The sequence below is a fragment of the Cryptotermes secundus genome, unplaced genomic scaffold, assembly GCF_002891405.2.
Source record: "Cryptotermes secundus unplaced genomic scaffold, Csec_1.0 scaffold2493, whole genome shotgun sequence".
NCBI lineage: Eukaryota > Metazoa > Arthropoda > Insecta > Blattodea > Kalotermitidae > Cryptotermes > Cryptotermes secundus.
The window spans coordinates 128,288-149,118 of record NW_019718650.1 but is presented as its reverse complement, the minus strand read 5'-3'; the positions used below and the strand labels follow the sequence as shown (position 1 = coordinate 149,118).

General features: G+C 39.7%; 3 protein-coding genes across 15 annotated transcripts in view; 2 read left to right on the top strand and 1 right to left on the bottom strand.

Moving 5' to 3' along the window:
- The window catches only part of LOC111863986 (F-box only protein 21), a 39,753-nt gene extending 35,872 nt beyond the window's left edge, over positions 1–3,881 (top strand). The window contains exon 10 of one of the 2 annotated variants that reach the window (XM_023850852.2): positions 3,551–3,881. The gene's annotated coding sequence lies outside the window, so the exon portion shown is untranslated. Of the gene's footprint in view, positions 1–1,263; positions 2,105–3,550 lie in introns of those variants that run through there. The other variant, XM_023850863.2, reaches the window with a different exon arrangement.
- LOC111863992 (tektin-1) overlaps positions 1–13,857 on the bottom strand; it is a 15,564-nt gene extending 1,707 nt beyond the window's left edge. The window contains exons 1-7 of one of the 7 annotated variants that reach the window (XM_023850873.2): positions 10,149–10,426; positions 9,979–10,012; positions 7,111–7,498; positions 5,804–6,076; positions 3,000–3,225; positions 2,710–2,846; positions 1,208–1,289 (exon numbers count right to left, since the gene is read on the bottom strand). In XM_023850873.2, coding sequence (XP_023706641.1) covers positions 1,208–1,289; positions 2,710–2,846; positions 3,000–3,225; positions 5,804–6,076; positions 7,111–7,498; positions 9,979–10,012; positions 10,149–10,157 — 1,149 coding nt within the window. In that variant the 5' untranslated portion in view covers positions 10,158–10,426. Of the gene's footprint in view, positions 1–1,207; positions 1,290–2,709; positions 2,847–2,999; positions 3,226–5,803; positions 6,077–7,110; positions 7,519–9,637; positions 9,881–9,978; positions 10,430–13,673 lie in introns of those variants that run through there. The other 6 variants (XM_023850883.2, XM_023850892.2, XM_023850930.2 and 3 more) reach the window with 6 other exon arrangements.
- Positions 13,858–13,969: 112 nt separating this feature from the next.
- LOC111863959 (E3 ubiquitin-protein ligase Bre1) overlaps positions 13,970–20,831 on the top strand; it is a 92,176-nt gene continuing 85,314 nt past the window's right edge. For 3 of the 6 annotated variants that reach the window (XM_023850840.1, XM_023850821.1, XM_023850830.1), the window contains exon 1: positions 13,970–14,068. The gene's annotated coding sequence lies outside the window, so the exon portion shown is untranslated. Of the gene's footprint in view, positions 14,128–20,141; positions 20,265–20,831 lie in introns of all 6 variants that reach the window. The other 3 variants (XM_023850812.2, XM_023850795.1, XM_023850803.1) reach the window with 3 other exon arrangements.

Below are 20,831 nucleotides of genomic sequence, written 5' to 3'. Positions count from 1 at the left end.
CAATTTTATGGCTTCACGTCACAAGTTAGTTTGATGTTACGTACATTATTAACATTACAGAATCCACATATTCCTGCCAGTTTTAATATGTATTTTGAAATCAACAAGTGTGTAACAGCGGTCAAAGTTTGACACTTCTCTAGCCATTATCTCTGTAACCGTTCAACTTTGGACATGTGTTTTGGGTTATATCGGCATACTTTCACATAAGGAACACCCTCCCGAAGTTTGGTCCATTCCTCCTGGGACATCCTGTATATAAAATATTTTAATTTTGTAATCATAAAATACTGGGCGATAAAACTGTAGTAATTATCGGGGGACATCACTGCTATCAACTTCATATAAAATTTTGTCCAATATTCTTCTTTCAAGGTTAAGTCCATATATAGATGAAATTATTAGGGATCATCAGTGTGGGTTTCGATGTAACAGACCAATTACAGATCAGATCTTTTGCATTCGTCAGAACAGGGTGTTGAGGAGAATATTTGGACCAAAGAGAGATGAAGTGACAGGAGGTTGGAGAAAACTGCATATTGAGGAACTTCATAACTTGTACTGTTCTCCAAGTATAATTAGAATGATCAAGTCAAGGATGAGATGGGCAGGGCATGTAGCACAAATGGGGGAGATGAGGAATGCATATAGGATATTGGTGGGAAAGCCAGGAGGAAAGAGACCACTGGAAACACCAAGGCGTAGGTGGGTAGACAATATTAAAATGGATCTTAGAGAGATAGAATGGGATGGTATGGATTGGATTGATCTGGCTCAGGATAGGGATCAGTGGATGGCTCTTGTGAACACAGTAATGAATCTTTGGGTTGCATAAAATGCTGGGAAATTCTTGTGTAGCTGCAGATTTGGCTTCTCAAGAAGGGCTCATCTCCATAAGTACGTAATCATAAAATAGGGAGAGTTTAAATATAGAGAAAGATGCATGCATGTATACAGCTCTGAAATAACTTCAACTTCTTGTAAAGAGTGTGGAAAGAAGAGAGTTTCGGTAAAGTATTTAAATTATTTTGTATTTGGCACAGTTGTTGAGCAATAATCTGTTACAGACAATCCAAAGAAATGGAATCAGTCATTGATTTATATTCCAAGGTGTTTTATACTCATATTTCCACATGTTTACATCCAGTAAATTCTGATTATGAAAATCTATTGCATTCTTATCAGTAATATTTTATGTACTACATACTTCAGATAACATTTCTTGCAGTACTGATACATTGTCTCTTAATTCTTGAACTTCAGCCACCAATTTCGTTTCCACCTCATCTCTGAAAGAAGTATGAAGTTAGAGGCACCACAATCCAAACATAACATCTGGTATTGAAAGAATACCGGTTTCTAGCTCTTCTGAGTAAACATTTTCCATGAAAATGATGATTGCAAAGGGACTATACTGGCAGATCCACATACCAGCAGTTAGCACTACCTACAACCAACACATGCAGCGCCCTATTGGTACACTAGATCATAATCTGACTTAGTATGATTATGATTTTATTGTATAGAGAGATGTACATTAATTTCCATTGATGACTATATTTCTTTGATAACATACAAGAATTTCTGTTGAACATAAATTTTCAGAGTAACTCCTACATAATTTCTCATGACAGACGTACTTTTCCATGATAACACACTAATTTCTGTTCTTGAATGTATGGTCCTGTGACAACATAATACAGTAATTTTTATTAAGCCATAATATCATGCTATAACTGTTGACAGGTGGTCAGGACACATTTGTTTCACTGACCTCTAATGTAGACATATCCAGGACAGAACAAGTATAAGTAAAATATCTTGTGTACAGTTTGAAAAAGGTCAATATAGAACATGGTGACTTGTTTTTTCAGTGTCCACATCAATTTGTAAATCATCATTGCCCTTAACACTATTTAGATTAATCACATTGTAAAAAAAAATTAAATATTTAAAACTTGCACATCCAAATATTTGTTTTTAGTTGATGCACATAAAATTAATACACATGTGAAAAATGTACAACTTTGACTCTAAAATAAAAACAAACAAAAAAGAACTCTGTGATCTAAGTCCACAAGCGAACTATACCGGCTGAGCAACCGCTGCATGTCAGCGAAGTTTAGTGCCAACTTTTGCAGATAGAGGATGTCGCGTGGTCGGCGCAACGAATCCCCACGGCCGTTAATTTCGGTTTTCTAGACCGCTCTAAAATAAAACACATGCTAACAATGTTTTGAAGAAAACATTTCAGCAATATGCATGAGGTTGCTGAGTTCAGAATCAGCAGAACATTATGAATCCAATCTCCATGCTGCTTTCATGATACTGTACACAAAATTGGTTATGACCACTTTATTTAATGCAGGAAGCTCGCCAATCAGCAAGCTCCATGGTACCTGCTTTTGCTTGAGATTCATGCTAGCTACCAACTGAAGAAGCAGAATGAGACGACCTAGTTGACAATTTCTAAAGTGTGCATGTTCTGTGGAAGCAAGAGCATGCAGTATATACAAAGCACTCCATACTGGGCTACAGCCTTTTGTGTAGGTCTGTCTAAATAAGTAACGAATAAGCTTTATCTATGAAGTTTTACTACTAGCAGATGTAAGTTTAAATTCCTTCTGAACAGTAAATTTTCACCATGTTACAACTACATAGTTACGTTGGCATCAGGAAATTTGATAGTGTTATTTATCCAGTGTTTACCTAGTACGTTCAACTGCAGATCTCTGTGCCCTCTGACCAAGACGAGTGAAGGCCAGTGCCATGAAGCCTTCTTTTTCTGCTATTGCCTTCTCCAAGCGGGTGATGTTGCGCAACATGTCATTTGCTTGCTGCATTGTCTGCAAAAATTTATTTATGAAGTGAAACCATTCTCAATAGTGTTGAATGGCTAACCACCATATGTATACACACTGATTTTCAGGAACTATTATTCATTATAATGGGGCACGTATGTATTATTTCCCCATCCCACTATGAATGTTATGTATTACCTCATGATGTTCATTTTCAAGCTTAATTTTGGCATCTCTTGTTTCTCGAATTCTGCGGCTGAAGGACTCATTGGTGACCCTGTACTGATTCAACAAATCTTCTGTAACTTGCTTTAGAAGTATGTCAATGTATGAACGCAGAGGTCGTGTGTTGTTAACATCCTTGGCTGCACGCTCAATGAATTTCTTGGAAAAGTGTTCCCATTCTTCTCTTGTTATATTCCTACTAAACATGTTAATTACAAAAGTACAATATGTATTTAACTACAATAGAATACTAAACACAGAGAATGGATTCTAACACCATCTGAGTTGTAAGAAGGTTTTCTCCTATGACAGAGAGATGTATATGTGACAGAAACGAACATAATGTTTCTGAGTTGGTAATGACTTCACATGCCTAATCAAAAATTTATAAGAAGGCAATGTAGGCATATGTCTTTTACATGAAATAAAGTTACATTAATGTGTTACTTAACCCAATATCAGATAATGTAGAGGTACAATGTGAATGCTTAAAATATTAAACTATTTTGTTTTATTTTTTTCAGATACTTGAATGCTAATGCCAGAAGTGTTTACCACAAAAAACTAAAAAAAAAACTTTTTATGGATTACCACAAGCTCCACATATTCACAATCCAATATAAGTTTCAAGGCTTCTAAATAAGCATTTTTCATGAAAATGTCAACTGACAACAGAGATAATTACTGGAAAAGCCACCTACAGCAGAATTAGTATCACCTGTAACCAACTTATCAATGCACTATAGTGTCATTACAAATTTGTGTTTAGAGAGCTACGGTGAGTCCATAAAATGACTGTATAATTGTGAGGAAATGTCCATCCACTTGTTTCAGAAAATAAATAGTACTAGATAATTGAAGTAAGTTTCATTAAAATAATAATGAAATGTAATGTGAACCACTGTCAGGGTGTCCCAGGAGGAATGTGCCAGACTTCGGGAGGGTGTTCCTTATGTTAAAGTATGCTGATATAACCCAAAACACCTATATCCAAAGTTGAACGGTTATGGAGATAATGGCCTGAGAAAAGTGTGGTTTTCTGGTGGGTCCACACACTGTACCTGTCAGCTGACATGTTTTATCGATGTTTGTCCTTGAGTGTGGTGATGACGACTCACACTAGCCGCATACATTCTCATACCAGAATGCGCAGTCATCTATGTTACGTCAGTGTTTGCCAGTCATGTGTCATGTATAGTGCTTGGAACCCTAACAACAACTATGACATGGCATGCGAGTTTCCTTGTAGTTCAATTTATTGGCTTCATGTCACTGACAAGTTAGTCTGATGTTACGTCCATTATTAACATTACAGAAACCACATATTCCTGGCAGTTTTAATATGTATTTGGTAATCAACAAATGTGTAACACCTGTCAAAGTTTGACACTTCTCTGGCCATAATCTCCATAACCGTTCAACTTTGGACATAGGTGTTTTGGGTTATAACGGCATGCTTTAACATAAGGAACACCCTCCCGAAGTCTGGGACATTCTGTATAATGAGTACTGTTACATTGTACGGTTACAACAGGAAATCGAAATGAGATAGTAAATTAAAAAGATTTTTGAAGTAAATGACATCAACCCCATCCATTATTTAACAACATAAGATTGGACAAATTATATGCAAGTTGCAATATTAGTAATAAACAAATGTTGAAGCCATTGAGGTATGTAATATTACAAATAATGTATTTGGAAAATACGTGTACTCCTGTCATTTTTGACAGTACCTGTATAAGTTTGTAATTGAGCATTTTATATGCAGAAGTACAACTTGAATTTCTCATGTCTGCCTGTTTAATGGTCATGTCTTCAGTTTGTGTAGCATCTTTTAATTCCTTGAACTTTTGTTGAATTAAGATTTTATATTGCATATTTCCTCTAGGTATAAGGGTCCCCCTGTGCGTAGTTTCATCATCTCAGATTTGAAGGTTTTAAAATCTGTGGTGCCACTGCACTGGCAGACAAATTTTGCTGGAGGATAATAGTATCGTTATTGAAAGAATGTACTGTTCAGACAGCTGAATCATGTGCATGTGCCATTACAACAAGGAAATGCACAGCCAGTAGAAGTTAAGCACCATGGCATGAATATGCATACAGGAGTCTTAAGAACATGTAATATATGTATTTCTCTTTTATTAACCACCTAATTGTATAGCATACCTAGACAGTTGACAGAAATATATATGTTTTGTAATATTTGTAATAATGATCAACAGTATTAAAAGTAGAAGCATCTTTGTCCATGGCGAAGAAGTAATTCCAATACAACATAATTTCAAAAATAGATTCAGAATGGCTATTAATATACTAAATTCATGAGTGAATTCAATATTTTCCAAAACTTGATTCTGTCATAAAGGTTTTTTAGGATATGCATTCCCTCTGTTTGTCCATTAAAAGCTGTAATAAACCTTACAGAGACTGCTCAATTTTAAAGAGATTACTATATGAGATTCTGTAAGAGCATGAACTTTTTCATAGGCAAATTAAACTTTCTTCCTTAAATCGAGCAAAATTTCATATCAGAAGTGAAGATCTATCTTATGACCAAGATTATAATATGCTGATAAGAGTCTACTGAACATCAAGGTCACAGTGACAGACAATTATGATGGTGAAAATCAGAGCCCTTGCAGAAAACCTTGCTACTTTGTCCATCACAAATATCATGCAATGTATGAATGCCTCTGCAGTAAGAAATCAACATTTATACACCTGAGCTTTTGGCTCAGGTGTATTTGGTATTCAAAACTACTATGGCCTACCTAGGGTCAAGAGATGCAACTTCATGATGTGTACTGAGGTTCAGGCTTGTCTCTTGGAGATTACCACAGTACTTGTCAATCTTGAGGGCAGTAGCTTTATCTTCATTATCCCGATCTAGAAAGTACTTAGCTGAACGAAGCAAACGAATCTGCTCATTAGCCTGTTCCAGTGTCCGATGTAACAGGGACTGGACTCCTTCAATTGTCTCTGCCTCTTTGAGCAACTCACGCTCCACATCATCATGTACTTGATCAATTCCTAAGCGCCCTTCTCTGATTAATATAAACGTTTGCTCATTAACAGAATCATTCACAAAACATCTCTGAAATTAACAAAGAGTTTACTTTTCTGGATTTACTGTAACACCCTTATCCCAAATAGATGCATTATATTACATTAACAAAACATCTCTGAAATTAGCGAAGAGTTTATTTTGCTGGATATACTATAATACCCTTACTCCAAACAGATGCATTACATTGTTACTAGGCTTCTGATATTAAGGGAACGGTAGCATGGTTATCTTTACAACATGAAAAGCCATTCCCATCTTTCATGTATATGTCAGCAAGTCATCCTACTGTGAATTACAGTCAGCTAACCATCTGTAGGCTAGCCAAAGCATAATTTTTCTTGGGAAAACAAAGGTATAAATTTCAGGGGGCAGAAGCCATTTTATTTTCACCTGGAGCACAGGAAACCTGGAGAACAGTATGAAATAAAATGATTTCATGAATGTTCCAGTTACTTACATCATACGAGTATGTACAATGAGAGACGGACACTGTAATGTATGAAGATGTTCTAATGCTTCTAGTCATATCTGCACAAAAAATACTTTCAGAGTGCACAGATTTTTCATTTCTTATTACTTACCAATCTTATGTAAATAATATACTGCAATATTAATCCCTGTAGCTGATTTCAAATTCATCTTGACATTTTGCTTTAAGAATAGTAATGATGATGGGTGATTCTTACATTGACTAATTGATTGATTGATTATTTGATGGAAAAATTGCAATGAATGGTGAATATGTAAAGATTTAGAAGTAGGCAGTCATGACCTATTTCAAGGTAGTATCTTCACATTAATATGGACAAAGGAAAATAAAAAAAATAAATTCCTTAGAAATAACCGGTAGTTTTGATATTTGGACGAGATATGTACAAAATATAAGTCTTTAAATATTACTGTGACACCAGTCTATTCAGTACAATAATGATAGGAAAATGGGATAGAAACTCTTTTAATTCCCCCCTGATGTAACTTGTATCTGCACATTGTACAGTTATTCTTACTTACCTAAGGATGATACATTTCTTAGAGGTCTGAGCTTGCTGTTTCAGAGATACTAGAGCACCTGTAATTCTTTCTTTATATATAAGCAAAGCTTCTTCCTCCTTACAGCATTCTTCCTTTTGTATTTCATTTTCCTTCTTCCAGTACTCAGTATCTTTAATTCTTTCTCCAAGTGTGTTATCTACTTCAGCTTTATTAAGCTTTGTAACCTCGGAAATCAAGTTGCATAGACGGTTAGATTCTGCAGTTACTCTAGCTGCTTTTTGTTGCTGGTCTTGTGCTGTTCTATAGTGGTGATGATTGTTTAGATACCACTCACGCAATGTAAAACGAGGTGGAGGTGATGAAACAGTCACTAGTGGATATTTCAGATGTTTGAAGTCCATATTGCCTAAATAACATAATTTTAATCTGTATAAAACGGTAATTTTAATTATTAGTGGCTCTTTTATAAGTGACGTATAATTTTGAGTTTCAGAAGGATTTCTTCCTTTCATATAATATGTCTTGATGATGTAACTGAGATCCTCTCTCACAAATTAGAGAGATTACAAACAAGTTGGGTATTATAGTGTGGCATGCAGACCCACTGTTAGGCAACAACCACAAGATAAGCAGTTATAAAACAGCCGTTCTAAATAATGACTCTGTGAACAATGGCCTTTGCTAGGCAACGGCGGAGTAGCGATCACGTGCTGAGATATTATAAGCAGGAGGGTCTATAACATCTCAGCACGGACCACACAGAAAACACTATTCCTCTGTTGCTGTTTCCAATGTTGCATTTGCATCTGACAGGATGCCCACTTGCTCTGACTCTGACAAAAGACAGACCCGTCCTCTCGTCATAGAGGACACCCCACAATAACAAGACCTAAACTGTCAAACAGTAATAAATATCTGGTCATGAGCCCCAGATTGGGCTCGACACCAAGACTGACTGACTGCCCATCAGTCGCAATGTGAGTTTGACTTTGACAATGAGTTGTAAGACAGTCGCTGCCCAGTAATGATGTGAACAAGGAAGTTGAGGGATCTACAGCATTGGAAGCCATTATAAGACAATAACTAGTGAAGATGCAGTAGACTGAGAAGACTTAGTATGTTACGTAGTGAACTGTCAAGTGTGTGAATTAGCAATAGTGCTATAGTTACTTGTAGTTAAGATCCATGAGTGTTCAGTAAATCCAGTTACCATTCCAACCCCCATTTATATACGATCAAACAGTCAAATACTGACAAATTGGAAATGTGGAAGGAAGTGGCTGTGGCCTAACTGAGGTACTATCTTGGCATTTACCTGGAGGGCCAGAAGAAAAAAAAGAAAGAAAGAAAACAATCAGGAGAGTTCCTAGCTAAGATTTGAACTGAGCACTTCCTGAATAAGAATTTGAGTGTTAACGCAGTGCCAGCCCACTTGGTGCATAACAGTTTTGGTCTAAAATGGACATTATATCTTTGCATGAATGCCTACATATGGTTTTAGATAAATTTCTACATAACATTTTGACCAAAAACTGCAAGGGGAGGCCATTTCAGAGATATAGATATTGTCTCATGTTAACGACCAGGCACACGGTTAGGACTAATTATGGTATTTATAGGATGTTTTATGTTTGTAACTATAAGTAGTTATAGTACTTTCACTATTTGTTTTCACTGTTTTCATTAGGCAGTAATGGCCAAGCAGAAGAACAGATCTCCATATATGTATATCCTGGGGTGGGGTGAGACTGAGTCCACTTGGTACATCGACCACTATTTGGCCTGTTATACCAAACCCAGACGATGAGCGCTGCGCATCAGTCAGTGGAATAAGAAAGGGCAGAAAAAACTGAAGTACTCAAGGAAAACCTGCCCCAGTGCCACCTTGTCCACCGCAAATCCCACATGACCTGGCTTGAGCTAAACCCGGGCCACCATGGTGGAAGGCCATCAACTAACCACCTGAGCTATGACATGGCTTCAATGTAACTCGAGCAATTAAAAGAAGCTCTTACAACTCGTGATTAAATGCTAGTAATAACAATTTTCTTTGGGAGACATTAAGAAATCACATGTAATCAGGGGTTTCTGACAGAAAGTGGAGTATTTATATTGAAATTCCAAGGAAACAGATTCATAGGCTTGCAGCAGTTAGTGTGTCCTTACCAAGCAAAATTTGTAAAAGAAGTAAAAATTGAGTAGTACTACAAAATGAAGATAACTAAATTAGAGAAGTATCACTTCTAAGCAAAATAATGACGTTATTCGCAAAAAAGAAAAATATAATACAACATATTAATATAAATTCATAAGACTGTACCAACAGGGCATTTTTACATCAGTCACTGATACCCACTGCGGTCTAGTGAGGAGTGCATTAACCCAAGAAAGCTCAGAAACGTCCGTTGACTTTCAACGGACTGCGCGGCGCTATAGACCACAAGATCGAGCCATTTAGTAAATATCAAATAGATGAAAACGCTGTAGCCACTAATAAAGTGACTGTATTTAGGCACGGTTTCTTCATTAAATAATTGTGATATACCTTATGCGCGGTTATTTCATCCTTTCGTTAGCAAAAACAGATATATTTTTCGCATCAAACTCAATTCACAACTAATTCATGATTTCAGCGTGAATACACTGTTCTAAATAAACGAATCGTTGTCATGGAAACTGTTCCGTTTAGTCATTGGTCAGTAGTAGTGGTACGAGCAGTACGCGTAGACTAAATTACACTTCTTGGCGAAGAAGAGAGAAAAAGGAAGACCAAAAGGCGGAATCACTTGGCTCATGAAACCCAGGCTATCGCCATTCAATATGTTATACAGAACAGACAACATCATGGCAATAAAGACAAAACTATGTACACTAATACCCACTTACTTTCGGCCAGACTTCGGGTAAGACAAGAATATTGCTGAAATAATGGATACCCTAAGTACGATTTCAAACAGAGAGCCAATATTAATGCTGGGGGATTTTAACTGCAGAATAGACACAAAGAATCATAAATCAAATATTATTATAGAAGTTATTGCAAGAGAAGGCCTCACACTAATCATCGAAAAGAAACAAAAGACACACGTCGGTTTCAACGGAAGCAGCACAATCGATTTACTCCTCAGTAATAGGACCCCAATATCACAAACGATCACAAAGGGTCCTGTCCAACGTACTCGTAGTTGCGAGAAAACATCTGCCCGTCAACACTACAATACACGTCCAAAACACGCTCACAAAGGCCGCACCGGAGATAAGAAAACGAACAAGGAAAATAGACCCGGAACTCCTAAACCAGAAAGACATTTGAAGAGTGACAGACGCACCCATACAAAGCTCTCCCTCCTAGACAGCCACACTTCCCAAGAGACATCCCAATGCAGACATGGGAAACGCACTTCAAAGGATTTCTACAGGCAAGAGAGACACAACCAAATGAAACAGACCTGGAACCCTGCACAGATATAAATCAGGAACTATTTACAATATAAGAAGTGGAAAAGGCACTCAAGGAACTGAAAACCCGAAAGGCGTGCGGCCCAGACTAAATATACAATGAGCATTTGAAAGATACCACCCCAACTCTGAAAGGAGTGTGGACTAGTCTGTTCAACGAGTGTCTGAAACAAAGGAAGATACCGGCCGCTTGGCGGCTAGCCACTCAGAAAGCCCTATACAAATGAAAAGGCGAAGTCAGTGACCCAAATGCATATAGGGGAATAGCAGTGGAATGCACTTGTTTCAAGCTCCTGTTCTCCACCCTAACAAAGAGACTTTACATGATGACTGAGAACACACTACCAGATGAACAATTCGGTTTCCGAAGAGGAAGATCGACTCTGCAAGCAGCGAGCTGTCTGAAAAAAGACATCGAAAAGGCGCTAAAACACCCAAGGTACAAACTGCATGCAATTTTTATAGATTATACAAAAGCGTTTGACCTCACCAACAGAACCATGCTCATCGAGAAGCTGGAAGAGAGAATTGGCAAGAACTACACCACGAAAATTCTCAGAAATATACTAGGAAAAAGTTCCATCCAAATTGACGACACTATAGCCAAACCACAACCTTTACAACAGAAGAATGCGGTACTTCGACGAGACCCCCTCAGCCCGCTGCTGTTTATAATAGCCACTGCGGACACAACAAAAGCAATACAGAATGAGAAAAATGTCAAGTTCTACGCATACGCGGATGACATGGTGCTCGTAGCCAAATCAGTAGAAAGCCTCCAGACAGCCGTCAACAATGTCACAGAATGGGCCGACAAGAAAGAACTGCTTCTGAACAGAACAAAAACCGTCATAATGACGTTCAGAAAGGGAGGAAGACGAACTATTACAGACAGAATTCTCTATGGGGAAGAACCTCTGGAACTCGTAACCGAATTTAAGTATCTGGGGATCATTTTTCAAATGAATGGAAGAAACTTCACGACCCGTGTCGGCGAAAGAGCAGCATCTGCAATAGTTGCTTCGCACGGAATAAAAAATCTCAGCCGATTATTAATGACGACTGCTATGAAGTTTTTCGACCTAAAAATTTTACCAATCTTGACATGCGGCATAGAAATTATCTGGAACTACCTCACCAAAAGGAACCTTACAGACGAAGAAAGAGTCAAATCAAACTTTTTAAAACGAGCCATATGCCTCTCGAAATACACCCCGTCCCGCCTGACATACGTACTGGCCATGGAAACATATGCCATCGAACATATACATCAAAAACTGCTACTGCCAAATACAGCGTCCTATGGTGACCTACAAGATCTAAATGCTAAGGGGAAGGAAATATGGTCGGAGTTCTACTGCACCGACGCCATGGGTAACACCGAATGGATGCGTGCAAACTACACCCTTAGACATCTGATGACGCGTTCTGCTGTCCATGGCTTCCACCACAGGATATGCAGTGTGCAAAATCACCACGTTATTGGAGAACAATGTGTATGCAAATTGTGTGGAAACAAGTGTGAACCATACCTTGTGCTAGCGTGTGCCAAAAGACCCACATCGTTAACTCAATTCTGTAAAGACTAAACTTGCACATTGTGCACTATCCCAATTATTATTAAATTTCTAAGAGAGTACGTTGGCGTCTTCTAGTTACCTAAAACTCTGGTAATTGAAACTTCTGTAGAGATAACTCGAAAGATATTTCGTTATGATTTGTTTAATCCGTCTTGCAGTGCGTACACTTATCTATCTTCTTCTCTCACTCTCACTACATGTTTCGGCATAAAAATGCCATCTTCAGGTGCTACTCAAGACTCAAAACGAAGACAGAACACACACACACACATACCCAGCAGACCCAACAGCATAACGCACGCAGTCGCGAGAACAAGACGCAACAGAAACACAATACACACGATAGGGAAGATGAGCTCCAACAGAGTAGGATGAGCATGACTGGCGTAATAAGATACGACGTAGCGATCGGGAATCCTGAACAGTTTTAATATTTTTACGATTGACATTTGTCAATATATATGATGGACATATATTTTAGTTATTTTAAAGTGAAGACAAGGCATACAATGTACTAGTTTGACGTGAATTGAGTAGCACCTGAAGATGGCATTTTTATGCCGAAACATGTAGTGAGAGTGAGAGAAGAAGATAGATAAGTGTACGCACTGCAAGACGGATTAAATCATCAGTGCAACAGGACGCTAAAATATAACATAGATATTTCGTTAGTTCGTCTTTGCATTATTAATTCGTTTGTCGAGTCGGTTGATGGAAGTAGCAGCTTGTATTGCAAGTCTTATAGCAGTGGACCTTCTCTTAAGGAGCATACACATTACTCGTGCTCGTGCTCGCCAGGCTTGTGCTTGTCGGGAGACTCGTCTTGCTTTTACTTGTGCTCGTAAATCTTCGTCCACATTACTTAAGTTGCTCGCCAGTCTTCGGCGCGTCAGGATCCGTATATTTACTCGTAGTGTGTAAAGGCTGTAGTTGTATTTTGATTTATTGGCTATAGTTTTTAAATTAAAAATTTAAAATTTGCTTGTCTCGTGAATTGTCATATCGTTAACATTACTCGCGAGCATAGCGAGTCACACGAGCACGAGTAATGTGGACGCGCCTTTACATGGAGGAGGTGTATATTGACACCATCAGGGCCTTCTTTCAAGTATTATTTCTTTTTATTATTGGCAGTGGGGTGGGACTAAGTCCCTTGTACTGCGGCCACTTCTGGTCTACTGTACCAGCCCCAGATAATAGGTGAGGGTGATTGTGGAGAAATTGGTGGAATTAAGATTGGCAGGGGAAACCGAAGTACTGGGAGAAAACCTGCCCCAGCCCCACTTTGTCCACCACAAATCCCAGTTGACGAGACCCGGGATCGAACCCGGGCCGCCGCGGTGGGAAGCCAGCGACTAACCGCTTGAGCTATGGCGCGGCCATTCTTTTAGATATGTTGCGTTCACACATCCTAACGCGGCAACGCAATTGTGAATTGTTGTTTGTAATTCTTGTGACATGTTTCATATTCAGTGCAGATTGCACTTATGAATATCCTGAAACGCACATGTATGTATGTGAGAAGAGTGGCATGTTCCTTACCTGGAATGTGAGTTTCTCAGCCCTTCAGCGAGATTCGTTGCCATTTTCTTAATTTACACTGCTGCATTCAGGAACATGTGTTCAATTCTGGCTGATAACAATTCACGGACATCGCGGTTGCGTTGCGGTTGCCAGTTTTTTGGTTTTCATCCGCCCAACACTCATACAGCAGGTTACACGGTCGCTTAGAAATTAACCGTTTAATCCACGGATCTTTCAATATGGAGAAAAAAACAGATCTGCGAACGCTACCAAATTGACGCGTGTGCTTCATGTTCGCTGTACTTAATTAAGTAATCACTGACTCTCTGACACCAGGAAAAATGGTTGGGGAAGCGGAAAGTCTGTGTACTTGAAGGTTGTGTCTGTCATCCGCACCGACGTTTCGTAAATAAGTACGTATCGTTGACTGCTGCTAATGTAAGGTTTGTACGTTAGCGTATTCCACAGGCTGGTAAGTAGTACGTAGTAATGTACTGCGTCTTAGGGCATTGCTGCATGGTAACGTATTGCAGCGATTGATTTTTTTGACGTTGCATTTGTATATTGCATAGGCCGCGCCTTAGCTCAAGCGGTTAGTCGCTGGCTTTCCACCGCGGCGGCCCGGCTTCGATCCCGGGTCTGGTCAAGTGGGATTTGTGGTGGACAAAGCGACGCTGGGGCACGTTTTCTCAGAGTTCTTCGGTTTCCCACTGCCAATCTTAATTCCACCAATTGCTCCACAATCACCCTTACCTATCATCTGGGGTTGGTACAATAGGCCAGAAGTGGCCGCAGTACAAGGGGCTTAGTCCCACCCCACTAGCATTAAAAGAAATTATATATTGCATATACGGAACAGTGTGTCGAATATATGTAATAGTTAACATAAATTTATTGCTCTCAGTGTGTTCGAAATATGCTCAATAATCTGTAACATAGAGGTACATTTCCTTGTGTTCTCTTTATTTATGTACATTAATAGTTTTAATGCCTTTCGTTGAATCCTAGTAGTGCTACGCAATCCAAACACTTAGTTTCACTGGTATAGTTTTTCCCTACCGACGCCCAGGTTTGGCCGAATACCCTAATTCTTGCATTGTTTTTCTGATGTAAATTACATAACCTATTAAGCCCCATATTTGTTTTATTGATATTTCACAATATGTAAGAAGGAACAAATTTACAATATAGTCACCATGTATACCTGGTACTGCATTTGGGCTTTACTTGATAATTGCTAGGCTTTAATGCATAGAGCTTTAACATATTACCAAAGGTGGGTTTTACTGAGACCGCCTCTGTAGTCTAGTGGTCAATGTTCGATTGCCGGCGCAACCAGTTTTTTTTCCTGAGAAGTAATGGGTCTGGAACGGGGTTCACTCAGCCTTGTGATCATAATTGAGGAGCTATTTCAAGGAAATATAGGCTCTGGTCTAGAAAACCGAAATTAACAGCCGTGATGATTTTTTTATTATAGAAAAAAATATTGTAAATACAAAAATGGCCTAGGCATTGCCCATCTGGCCTTCTGTAGCACATTCTTATAAATATCTTATTCTATAGTAGCAGTTCCCTAGCGATTCTTAATATAGCTCTTAACATCTATTAACAGACTGAGAACACTAGACTGTATGCTGTAGTGAGCTGTAAAGTGTGGATGTACGAATAGAGATAGTGTTATAGTTATTTGTAGTTGTGACCTGTAAGTGATCAATAAATCTATTCACCAATCCAGAAAGGATGAAAGCCAAGACAGACACCTATCAAGGAAAGATGGAGTCAAATGCAGGAGAACTGTAGTCCATGAGTATGAGGGGTGGACCATAAAATCCGGCCCTCGCACTGCAACCTTCAATGATCTATTCCCCTTTGCATTAACCCTTTATTAATCCTACACTTTGAATGAAATGTAGGACTTTATTTGTGGGGGCATCATAAGTCACTTGGTTCCATGAAGAACTGACCCAAGTGGCGAAATCTTTTATCTGTAGCCTCACAGTCACATGAGATGTGTGTGGCTGATTTGTCTTCTTGTAGGCACCTTTCACAGGTTGGGTCATCTGTCAGTCCCATTTTGCAAAGGTGTCGTTTTAGGTGGCAGTGTCCAGTAAGTAATCCTACCACCCATCTTAATTGATCTCTGTTTAATTTCAACAGGTCCCTTGTTCTTTTGGCAGAGGGTCCTGATGTAAATCCTTTTGCCTGTTTGAGTCCAGCTATGGATTCACAGTGTATTTTGTGATTTGTATTTGTCCAGTACCTGATTGCTTTGTTGGCAACTCGAACTGAGATGCTGCAATCTCGTTCAGCTCCTGTGAACGGCTGTTCAGATCCTGTTCTTGCCAGCTGCTCTGCTGTTTCATTCCCAGCAATACCCTCATGGCCTGGCACCCATATCAGCTGAACTCTGTTATGTCTGGCTAGTTGTGTGAAGGATTGGTGGCAGTCCCAAACCAATTTTGAAGTGATTTGGTGTGTATCAAGAGCTTTAATTGCAGCTTCACTATCTGATAGAATATAGATATTCCTATTTTTATAGTTTCTATCTAAATTCTCAACTGTGCATGCCTTAATGTCATACACTTCTGCCTGGAATACTGTTGTATACTGACAAAGGCCGAAACTACATTGCCACCCTATTCCATCATAATACATCCCAGCTCCAGTGCCTTTATTTGTCTTGGAACCATCTGTATACCAGATTAGTCCCCCTTTTGTATCAGGTTGAAACCCCTCTTTCCATTCGCTTCTGTCAGGAAATCTGATCGTGAAGGGTTTATCATAAACATGTTTCGGTATCATTTTATTAGATCCCATCTGTAGGATGGGTCATGTCCTGAATTATGTATGCATGTCCAAAACCTTCGAATTTGGGTCACCATTGATCATTGCAATGGAATCTGTAATTTCCAAACTTGGTCTCTGCTTCCATCTGCAGATGGAATGGGGGGAGTCCTAATAGAATTTGCATTGCAGCTGTTGGACCTGTTATCATTGCTCCTGTAATTCCCAAGCGGGCCATCCTTGCAATTTACTTAGTTCTACCTGACTTGTTTTAAGTTTAACTCTAGGCCACCATATAGTGGCAGCATAGGTAATTATGGCTCTTACTACAGCAGTGTATATCCAATACACCACCTTTGCTTTCAGCCCCCAGGTTTTTCCAAACGTGCCACTGCATGTCCAGAAGGCCTTATAGGCCTTGTTAATAGCCTTATCCAGCTGTTTCTTCCATGTCAGTCCCTTGTCTAATGTTATTCCAAGATACATGACTTCACTGGATAGCCGTATCACTTTAGTAAAAAGGATTGGTTCCTTAACCCGTTGCCGTGGTTCGACGTGTATGTTTTGTCAGGGATTTAAATCGTCTCGGGGGGTTCGACGTGTATGTTTCGTCCAGCTGCACACCTATGTTATAACGCCCATAATAATTGATGGTTTTGCTGTAGATTGTTAGATTTTTCGCTGGCCTGTTGTCAGTAGAACAGAGTATAAATAAGACACGACTTTATCTGCGCCAAGTCATCGTTACATATGCCTGTCTTGCAGCAAAGTTCCTGTGGCTCTGGCGAGCGGTTTCTACGCCGTACTCTTATGAAAGGCGTGTTTTCTTTGCTTTGAAGATATAAACAGCAGAGACGTGATGTGTACTTTGTTTATCATATAATATTGCCCTGAGCTGGCCACACGAACACACTCAATTGGAATTCTTAGAATAGGGATGTCCAGGAATTTATTCTCGCATGATCCATTGATTTCGCACAGTACAAAGGCCCAGTTCTTAGAAAAACGCCACAATTTAAGGCAGAACACTGTGGTCACCCCCTGAGACGATACGGATGTGTGTGGGGGAGGGAAAAGAACTCATTCCTTCATGTATTATCGCTCCAGCTGACGCCATTTTATCGTACTGACCTTGGTGGTCGTTTCGAGGGATGACCATAAATATTTTTTTGAGCCAGCTAGGCTCTGCTTTCGTGCACTACATACCAGCCAGTACTTAGAATAACTTCATGAATTCTGTGGTCACCCCTACGACATCTACAGCCGCCAAAATGGATGGAATATCAAAGGCATAGCAACAACCCCTTGTTATGATAACTCGTAACGTTGAATTTACTGCAGCTGACCTGACTAGCTTTACTGCTCACGGAAGGACATTTCCTTGAACTATACCCCTCACGGGGAAGAGGGCTAGGCCGCACAGAAGCTGTGTGGTTAAAAAAAAAGAGCAAAAGAAAAGATACGAAGTATTGGTTTGGTGAATGTGAGCCAGCGCTGTGTTTAGACTAATGCTTCAAGGCGTCACCTGCTTGCATTGCCGAGATACCGGGTGCTCATATTATAAGGCAAGGTTATAAAACCATCTTTTAAGATCATTTTAGTGAAAGTTTCATCCTTCAAGGCGTACCATTCACTGCTCAAATACTAAACAACCTGCTTCCATGGCCGAGATACAGGGCGCCCATATTATAAGGTAAGGTTATAAAACCACCATTTAAGATCATTTTAGTGAAAGTTTCATGTTCCTATCTCATAGAATTTAAGAACAATGATGAATAAATTATTTTCGAGCAAAATTTAAATGGCCGGCTGAATATATTACCGCAGGAGACGCAGCCGCAGAATTTAAATGACCGCGTCAAAGGGTTAAGCCCCTTGATATCCCTCCTCCTAGTAAAGGGTATAATTACTGTCTTGTTTGGATTGATAAACAAGTTTGTTATTTCACACCACTGTTGAACAGTGTACAGGGCTGTTTGTAAGACCTCTGACACAGTGTAAGGAAATTTCCCATTGATTAGGATTGCTGTATCATGAGCATATCCTACTTTGAAGTGACCTTTACTGTTGAGCTCCCAAAGATCATCCATGACCAGGCTCCACAGCAGAGGGGAGAAAACACCTCCCTGCGCACACCCCCTCTCTGCAGATGCTCTCAGGGTCTCTCCAGACAATGTAGCACTTATATTCCTGCTTTCCGGCATAGCATTGATCCATCTGCATATTGCAGGCTCTGTGCCATGCTATCTAGCGGCCTGTTTGATTATATCAAATGAGGTTCTATTGAAAGCTCCCTCTATGTCAAGGAATGCTCCGATGGCAATATCCTGGTGTTCAATCACACTTTCTGTGTGTGTTACCACATTATGTAGTGCGCTTTCGGTAGATTTACCTGTTTGGTAGGCATGCTGGTTTCGGTGTAGAGTATATGTCCTCAACGCCCCATCCCTGATATGCCTATCCACTATTTTCTCCATCGTTTTCAAAAGGAAAGATGACAGGGTGATAGGACGATAAGCCTTAGCCTTGGTGTAATCTAGTTTCCTGGGTTTGGGATAAATGTCACCTTAACTTGCCTCCATGCCATGGGGATAAAACCATATGCCATGCAGGCTCTATATGTGTGGCATAGGTGTGGAACTAAGAGTTCTGCCCCTTGCTGCAAAAGTGCTGGTACAATTCCATCTGTTCCCGCTGACTTAAATGGTCTAGAGGTATTCAGTGCTCATCTGATTTTTGATTCGTTAATTATGACTTTGGCCAGGTTCCAGTCGAACCTGTTCATCTTGCTTTGGCAAGTGCCCAGATTTTCCTGTCCCTGTCCATTGTCCAAATTATCAGTCAATTTAAATCAGGAAAGGGAACCCTGAATATTCGTTCAATGTCTCCCTTCCTGTTTGAGTATACTGCCCGTTAGGCAGCTTAATCGTGCTGACCTTGTTGGTCGCCTGTTTTGCCATGATCCTCATGAGTCTGGCACCGTCTGGTAGATCTTTGATCTCCTGGCAGCAGTGCCTCCCCCATGAGGATTGCTTGGCTTTCCTTATTTCTTTGTTGTAACAGGTAAGGGCTTCCTTGTAGGTGTCCCACTGCCCTGTTCTTTTAGCTATATTAAACAGCCTTCTCGTTTTGGTTCTAAGCCCACTTAGCTGTCTATTCCACCAAGGCATTCTCCTTGGTTCGCGAGTGGTCCTAGCCAGACAATTCGATTAAAGTACGAGATAATAGCATGTTGCAACTGTTCAGTGGACCGATCAACATCCTTTATTGTGCGTATATTTCACGAGATGGTCTCCAGATTTACCTTTAGGTCATCTTTGTAAGATTCCCAATTGATTCTCTTAGGATTCCTATAAGTAGCTTGATCTACCGTAATGTTACTTATTTGAAAGCATATATATCTGTGATCTGACAGGGACTGCTCATCAAATACATGCCAATTATTGATCAGGTTTCCTATTTTATTAGTCCCTAGTGTCAAGTCGATAACCTCCTGCCTATTGCAAACCACAAAGGTAGGCTCATTACCTTGGTTTAGAATATTTAGGTTCGAACTCACCAAATATTCCAGGAGGCATTCTCCTCTTGGGTTGATGTCAGTGCTTCCCCACAATGTGTGGTGTGCATTGGCATCACACCCAATGATGAGCTGCTTTTTCCTGAGATGACGATATTCAACGATGTCCCTCACTTCTTTGGAAGGTGGTGGTTCATCCGAGTCACATGGAAGTTAGGCTGAAATGATGATGAGCTCCTCACAGCCTCTGCCCAATGTGTATGTCATCCTCACCATTGTTGTGTCTCTGGAACAGAACTCAAGCAAGGGTAAAGCATTAATATGATTATTAACATATATGCATGATCTCACATTTTCTCCAGGTACCACAGAGTAGACTGTCCCCCCTGAATTCGTTAAGCCTCTTATTTGGCCCCTATAAATCCAAGGTTCCTGACCTTCAGCAAGTTGTTGACGNAGGTTCCTGAATAAGTGCTACATCTACTTTTCCTTCAGCAAGTTGTTGACGTAAAATTGCCGTAGCAGCCTTGCTGTGGTGTAGATTAATTTGAATGAATCATATTTTATGTGTAAATGTTATGTGTATATGTACGTGGTGCAATCCAAAAGTTCCCGAAATATATTAATAAAAACTATTACATCTTACCTAGATCTTATTCTGCACCATCATCTTCAAAGTAGTCCCCTTGGGAGCGCATGCACCGATCCCAGCATTTCTGCCATTTTTCAAATGCATCCTGGAAGTCTTTCTTTGTTAGGGTGTTTAGTACCGTCTGCGTTTCCACTTGAATTTCCTCAACTGTATCAAATCTTCGCACCTTCAACTTGATTTTCATCTTGGGGAAGAGAAAGAAGTCACATGGAGCTAAGTCTGG